General features: G+C 36.3%; 1 protein-coding gene across 1 annotated transcript in view; it reads right to left on the bottom strand.

Annotated features, from left to right (window-relative positions):
- LOC122261404 (uncharacterized) overlaps positions 1-7,500 on the bottom strand; it is a 22,578-nt gene that overhangs the window by 5,441 nt on the left and 9,637 nt on the right. The window contains exons 14-25 of the mRNA XM_086538192.1: positions 7,020-7,067; positions 6,828-6,893; positions 6,045-6,104; positions 5,525-5,679; positions 3,453-3,655; positions 3,148-3,270; positions 2,513-2,626; positions 1,867-1,999; positions 1,336-1,583; positions 933-1,063; positions 757-792; positions 1-230 (exon numbers count right to left, since the gene is read on the bottom strand). The exon at positions 1-230 is cut by the window's left edge and continues 690 nt beyond it. Of these exons, the coding sequence (XP_086394318.1) occupies positions 1-230; positions 757-792; positions 933-1,063; positions 1,336-1,583; positions 1,867-1,999; positions 2,513-2,626; positions 3,148-3,270; positions 3,453-3,655; positions 5,525-5,679; positions 6,045-6,104; positions 6,828-6,893; positions 7,020-7,067 (1,547 nt within the window). The remainder of the gene's footprint in view (positions 231-756; positions 793-932; positions 1,064-1,335; positions 1,584-1,866; positions 2,000-2,512; positions 2,627-3,147; positions 3,271-3,452; positions 3,656-5,524; positions 5,680-6,044; positions 6,105-6,827; positions 6,894-7,019; positions 7,068-7,500) is intronic.

Here is a 7,500-nt window from a genome sequence, read left to right as displayed (position 1 = left end):
TCCTCCATCCTTTCTCCTCTTGCCTTGGTCTTCGACGTCCTTCCTCGCTTTCCTACTTCCAGGGATTACACCTTCCTTCTCTGCCTTCCTCTTAGCCTTGAGTTTCTCCTTTTCTTCTCTCTTTACGCGCGAGAGAAGTCCATTCCTTGGCTTTGTCTTATTGTTGTTCTTATTCTTATTCCTCTTCCTAAAGAACTTTCTCATTTGGTTGGGAAGATTATTCGCGCACGCTGTAATAGAAGAGGAAATCGATTGGATCTCTGAATTAATGCATATTTTTATTTTATTTTATTTTATTTTCCTCGTTTCAATCATAGTACAACATAAGGCATTGTTTGTCGAGTTCTCATATCACTAGAATATCCCTCAAGTAATATAAGCTATTTTACCTTTTGTTTTTAAATCATCTAATGAACAACCTATAAGAATTACGTTACTTGTGACTATGACCACTAAACCAGGTAATCGTTACAAGGTGAACATTGAAGTGTTTATCAACAGAAATGGCGTACATAAATTCCCATAAATCAAAGCAGTATTTAGCGTCACACACATGGAAACATTTAGATTTTGATCCCATCCTCTTGATTCTCTTCAGAAGGAGGTTTGTCACGATAATTTAAGGGAAAAATAATAGCTATACTTCAACTTTCTTTCCCCCCTTCCTTCCTAGGATCGTAAGAAGGGATATCACAGGTGATAGAGAGCTATAAGAACCTTAGGAATCATATATCTCAAGAAGTGTAATTTACTCACTGCATCTCGGGTCGAGTTCAGCATTGGAATAAATCCCTGGCAAGAAAGAAAACAAGATGATGTCAGTGTTGCATCATCACGGTTATATTATTGCGAAAGATATATGAGCAAATGCAGACAAGAATAACACAGATATATTAGAAACAAATGATAAACCAATGGGAGGGCCATCTTACATTTCTTCCGGTTCTTGGGCGTGAATTTGATCACGAAGCCTTGGCTCTGCTTTGTGTCATCAGTGTCGAAATACAGAATCACTTCCTTGTAGCCTGTGTAGACCTGCGAGGGGGGGTTGCTTGCGCAGAAACTGTAGGGAAGAAGGAACCGCGTGAGGAGGGAACGCAGGCACAGGAAGGGGGAACTTGGGGCAGGTGGGAACTGAACGCTGTGTTTGGGGAGCAGGAGGGGGAAAAGGGGAATTCAGAAGGAAAGACTAGAGACCGCCAGTATAAAGGGAAACGTCAAAAAATGAATGAAAGATAAAATAAAAGAAATAAAAAATATAATACAATAATTAAAAAGAGAAAAACACAAGACCAAGAAGAGATGCGAAAATGAACAGCCGACGTGAAAACTCACTGGCGCGCGTTGACCGCCGAGATGGAGTCGCACTGGCTGACTCGCACCACGTCCTCGCCGTTGCAAATCGTCCGGTTGAAGTCGCTTCCGGTCGGCGGAACGTACGGCGCGAGGGTGGTCGTGGCGGTCGCGTTTCCGGAGTCGGTTTCATTTGAGGCTTGGCGGCGATAACGGCGATCGGCGTTAGAGTTGAGGTCAAAGCTTTCGAATTCAAGACGGATGACGCAGTCGGGGTCATCCACGTTGCACTGCGGGAAGAAAGGCTTGTGTGAGTGAGGGAGGGAGGGAGGGAGAAAAGAGGAAGGTCTTTGAAGAAAAAGCTTGATCATGATAAGAGGAAGAACGGGAGAAAGTTTATAAGGATAATTTCGATGATGATCATAATCAAAATAATAATAATCGTAATAATAAAAAAATAATAATAATCGTAATAATAAAAAAAATAATAATAATAATTATGAAAGGACAGGAGAAGCCAAATTTCTTCGCCGGCGGAAGGCACAAGACACTCAAGGGGCACCAGCGACTTACCCTGAAGACGTAAGGGCATCGCAGGTGGGAATCGTAGTTCCCGGGGTAATTGGGTGACGTCACGATCAGCGGCTCGCGGAAGGCCCCGTAGAAGACGCCGCCGCAACAGTGCTCTTCCTTTGTCTGAGACACCCTGGATATAGAAAGAAAGAATGCGTCAGAGTGAGACATGGAGGAAATGGAAGGAAGAAGATCAATTACTCTTGTGATGATGGTGAAAAGGTGTATGTGTGTGTTTGTGTATGTACATATATGTATTTGCATATGTATGTGTGTGTGTGTTTGTGTGTGTGATGTATATAAATACAGAAGATAGAAGACATTCACATGTATATTATTTTATTCACACACACACACACACACACACACACACACACACATATATATATATATATATATATATATATATATATATATATATATATATATATATATATATATATTTATGTATATGTGTGTATGTATATGTATGTATATATATGTATATATATATATATATATATATATGTATGCATGTATGCATTCATACATATATATACATAATCTATGTATGTATATACTCATACACACAAACAGGCACACAGCTACAGTGTCTTGTGATAGGACCATATTTTGCTGATATCAAATAACTTCAAACTGAACCTACTGAATATCAGGAACAACATTAGGATCTCCGTTGGTCACGATGTAGCCAAACATCTGGTCGCCGAAGGAGTGGATGGTCACATTTTCGTCCAGGAAACAATATCTATTGACGAGGCTGGAGAGAACAAATAATAGATTTACTTCTGTTTCTTCCTGCAGATATAATATATATATATATATATATATATATATATATATATATATATATATATATATATATATATATATATATATATATATATTATATACATATATATATATTATATACATATATACGTATATTTGTATATATATATATATATATATATATATATATGTATATAAATATATATATATGTATATATATATATATATATATATATATATATATATGTGTGTATGTATGTATGTATGTATATGAATATACATGTGCATATATATATATGTATATATATACACATATATATACAAATATATATATATATAATACACACACACACACACACACACACACATATATATATATATATATATATATATATATATATATATATATATATATATATATATATAAATATTTAAACATATATGAAAGGCTTCCTTGTTTTTCTTTCAAAAGATGCATACTCTTAAAGATGTATACTTTTCTATACTCACGTCTTGTTATAAACATCTATGATTTCCACATAGGGAGGCTTCGCGTTGGCCTGGTTAGACAAATCGCAGGGATATAATTCGCCTGTGAGCGCATTCGTGAACTGGATCTTCATCAGGACCAACCTGTCGAAGACGAAGGAGATGAATCGGGTGAAGAGGGAGAGTGAACACTCATGGGTGGGTCAGATGAGTTCGTTTGGGAATGACTGAGTGCATCGCGAGAAAGAATGAGAAAGTTACAGCTAGGATATTGGTCGTGCACGGACTGACAAATGGACAGGAATATATGAAACAATATCACTCACTCCATGGTATAGAGGCACTCTGTGTTGTTGCTGGTGGAGGTCTTGTTCACCCTATCCAACGCAGACACGAAGGTGGTGTCATCTGTTCCTTCTTCATTCTCTTCACCATCTTCGCTGGTTCCGGTGTCTTGTCGAGCACCAGTCAAGGAGGCTAACATCGCCATGGAGCTGAAGGTTTGAGTAATTGTGCCTGAAGATCGAACCTGAGGAAGGTTTATTGACTTTAATTAACCCAAAAGTAAAAGTTGGCCCAAGGGCAACATGAGATGACTGGATGCCTATTCTATTTCACCTAAAAGATATCCCCTTGATATGAGTGACAGAATGTAATCTTAAAATAAACGTCTGCACGGTAGCTCCAAGTGGATGGACGGGGCAGAGGACCCACAGCCGCTCTATGCTAATGGTCAGGTCTGCGTCTGGTGCGGTTACCCAGTTGGATTGCAACTTGTGAGACGGGCCGAGTGGAATGTGCAGTGTACCTCTGACATTACGAGCTCCATTCTCAATGTATGTGCTGAAAAATGGTCATATATTTATGACGATTCGTTTTCTTTGAGAGGTGGGGGAAGCCAATACGAAAGAATATGAAGGAGGGACTTTTTTTTTTCGTTGCATTACTTTTTTGTGTCACTTTTATTGTTTTACTTTAGTTTCTTAACATTTTAATCATTCTAAACTTATAGAGGGCTGAGTTGTCCTCAGTCTTGGAGCTCTCTCTCTCTCTCTCTCTCTCTTGATACTGAAAGAGGTTCGCCGTAACTATTCTGGTCATTTGAGACATAAAATTTTCCCAGTCTAGGTAAATGAGATATTTCTTCTTTTGTGTTTTATGGTGTTTTACCCGTGATATTAATAGATATAAAGTCCAAATAAAAATAGTCTATCATCTAATATCATGATTGAATAAAAATATGATGCAAAGTTTAGTAAGCTGAATTGAGTAAAGGTTAACAAAAAAAGAAAAAAAATATATATATATACATATATGTATATATATATATATATATATATATATATATATATATATATATATATATATATATATATATATATATATATATATAAAGCTTAAGTCCATAAGTAAAACGGTGATACAGATGACTAAAATATCAATCGTAATATAAGTGAGACTACCTAATTGAAATTTTCAATATGGGCGAGATTCCCATCAACGTAGTAACAACATTCGACTCTACAATCACACCCACATGCATACACTCGTTATTTCTTCTCTCTACAATTCTTCTAGTACGACAAACCTCCAAACAAGGTAACACATCGTTCCCATACGACAATCAAATAGGCAATCAAATAGGTGATGGTAGTGAGACCATCACGTGCTTTGATTAAGACCCAAACTCAAATCCCAGATTGCTAAGAATGGTAGGAATAAGTGGCGTCCTAGATAGAGCGTTCACGGCCTTCGTTTTGTTGGTGGATGGACGAACCATCAAAATTTATCTAATGCAAAACGTCTTATCCTAAATGCTGCTGATTGAGATAGATGGATTGACGTTTTCCGCAAGCCAAGAATACGAAGTGGACACAATATCTATAGCCGTCTCTTCAAATCTATAGGTAATCTGTACATATTCGATTAAATTTAGTAAGATTCTTAGAAACGAAACGTATGAAGCCCTTGTCACGATTCGAACGAGCCAAATTTAATGAGTTACTTTTGAATAATTTCGTACTTATTCGTTATCATACCGGTATTTGAAACGTACAGATAACATATGTTTCCAATCGATTTAGTTTTTGTAATGTTCGATTGCTTAAATAATTCGTAATAAAAAAAAAACAAAAAACTATGAACATACACTGATTCCCGAGATTGGGACTGAGCGCTGACAACCAATGACACCTTTTCCCAGTTTATTGACAACATTGAGCTAGTGAAAATGATGGCTAAAATGTGTCTCTGCGACACCTAGTTCATTATGTTGATAACTTTATATGAATTATAAAACTGAATGAAGAAAATGCACCAGTATTTTCAACTGTATTACGGTTATAAGTGGTCTTACTTCTAAAACGGTATGTGCATAACATGATAATAGTTTACGTACCTGCAGGACGAATACGAACGTAAAGGTCTGCTCGCGTTGCATCAACAAAATTACTTCTGCTCCAAAGGTAATTACAATAGTTGATGAGTTGGTTTGCCCTATAGTGAAATACTGGGAGATGGACCCATCGAATGAGGATGTGTCGATTGTCGTTGCTGTGGGAAGAAAGTCATTTCCATGATTCATCTGCAGACAGATTTATGTGCAACTTCATTGGTGTGTGGTATAAATGGTCTCTTTCTTTTGTCAGCTACATTACTCTACCTCGAAATTAACGTTAATATTGTACTCAGATATAAGATCTGTAATAACAGGCATGTATGTGAAGAGAGTTCATGGTAAAACTTGTTGAACAAATTATCAAGATTTTTTTCTGCTTTGGCTGAAAAAAATCTGCAGAAAAGATATGGGATATTTTTCACTGCTGTGGTACATATTTTATATCTAGTTGATAGGTTGTTGCTTAATTTACCTGATTATGCTTTATTAAAGGACTTAATTAAGGCTTCAAAGTCTTTACCTGGGGCTGCTGTGGTAGCTTCTGGCGGAGGCGCTGCTGTTACCGGAGACTCCGTTTCTTCTGTGTTATTATAAAAAGGATGTTAGCTCTAATTTTTACAAAAGTATTCACGGAAAAAAATAGCCTACGCTTAGTGCACATGATAGCAAATGAAGGTGTTCGTTGCAGATGATGCTTGTTCGAGTTTGTTATGTTAATGATCTTACACCTTAAGTCATTTTCATTTTCATTTTAGGGAGAAATTAAATGGCGGAACGTTTTAACTCTTGTGAATGGTAAAATAATTTTTTTCAGCAAAGTCCATCCGTGCTAACCTTTTGCAATACTCTCTTTTCACTGCATAGATTGTTGACCAATCCTATTTTATTTTGTATCAGAATACTAATTACCTGCCCAAGACCTGCAATGTCTGTGTCTAGCGCAGCTGTTGGTGTCATTGGGCATTTCGTTTGTTCTGTTAATCTTTTAAAGTATGCTTGCTGATATGCATGAGTTTCAATATAGATTCAAACTTAGTGCAATTGAAACACTTCGTTGAGAGTATATAAAGGATTTTTTTTATTTTCTACTTTGTGATTGATTTGGGAATCTAAAATTGTATAAAAACATTTACCTTCAGCTTTTATGGTAGATTAAGTGTCTGGCCCTTGTGTTACATGTACTGCAATTACTGATGATTCCGCTTGTGTTGGGAGTGTTAGTATACTTAATACTGACCCAGAAAATGTCACCTTTCCTATATATATAGACATATTTTTCATCATTAAGGGGGCTGGTACTTACCTTCATCTTTTGTGGTAGCTTCTGGAGCTGGCACAGGCGCTTCTGTTGCCGGTGACTCCGTTGTTTCTGTGAGTGTTGTTTTTGTGATTAATGATGTAGTAAAAAATATTATCTATAGTATATACAGCTTAATGTTTATGATGAGAGGTGAGAGCTAGAGTATACTAAAGGTAACAGAGTCAAACTCCTTACCTGCAGGTTCTGGCGCAGGTGCTGCTGTCACGGGAGATTCTGTTTGCTCTGTAACAATGAATACTCTTATAAGAAGGGAAAACAAGTTAAATATTAAAATCAGTGCAGATACATGATAATGAAAATCATTGATACAATATCGTATTCATGACCAGAAATAGTGTAAATCATCCCCTTAGATAGTTTGCTCTTGTAGAACTGACTCATTTTCAGAAACAACCAAATGTTAAACTAGATAATAGCACCAGATGAGTTATATATTATTTTTGTATACTCTGTAACTATGATTCGCATTATCTTTCTATGTTTATTTATCTTACTGAGCACGGTAAAGTGCACAACAGTTGTTAAACAAAAGAACTAAACTGACATCTGTAGGTAAATATAGCGTAGCTACATTTGCTACAGGTGTCATAAAACAAATGATATATTATACACAGCTAACACATGTCATCTAAAATAATGCATATTTGCAAACAAG

This window comes from Penaeus japonicus, unplaced genomic scaffold, assembly GCF_977035675.1.
Source record: "Penaeus japonicus unplaced genomic scaffold, GWHDUDI00000001_assembly GWHDUDI00000007, whole genome shotgun sequence".
In the NCBI taxonomy this organism is placed as follows: Eukaryota; Metazoa; Arthropoda; class Malacostraca; order Decapoda; family Penaeidae; genus Penaeus; species Penaeus japonicus.
Note: the sequence above shows the minus strand (reverse complement) of the source record. Positions and strands in the feature narration are given on the sequence as shown.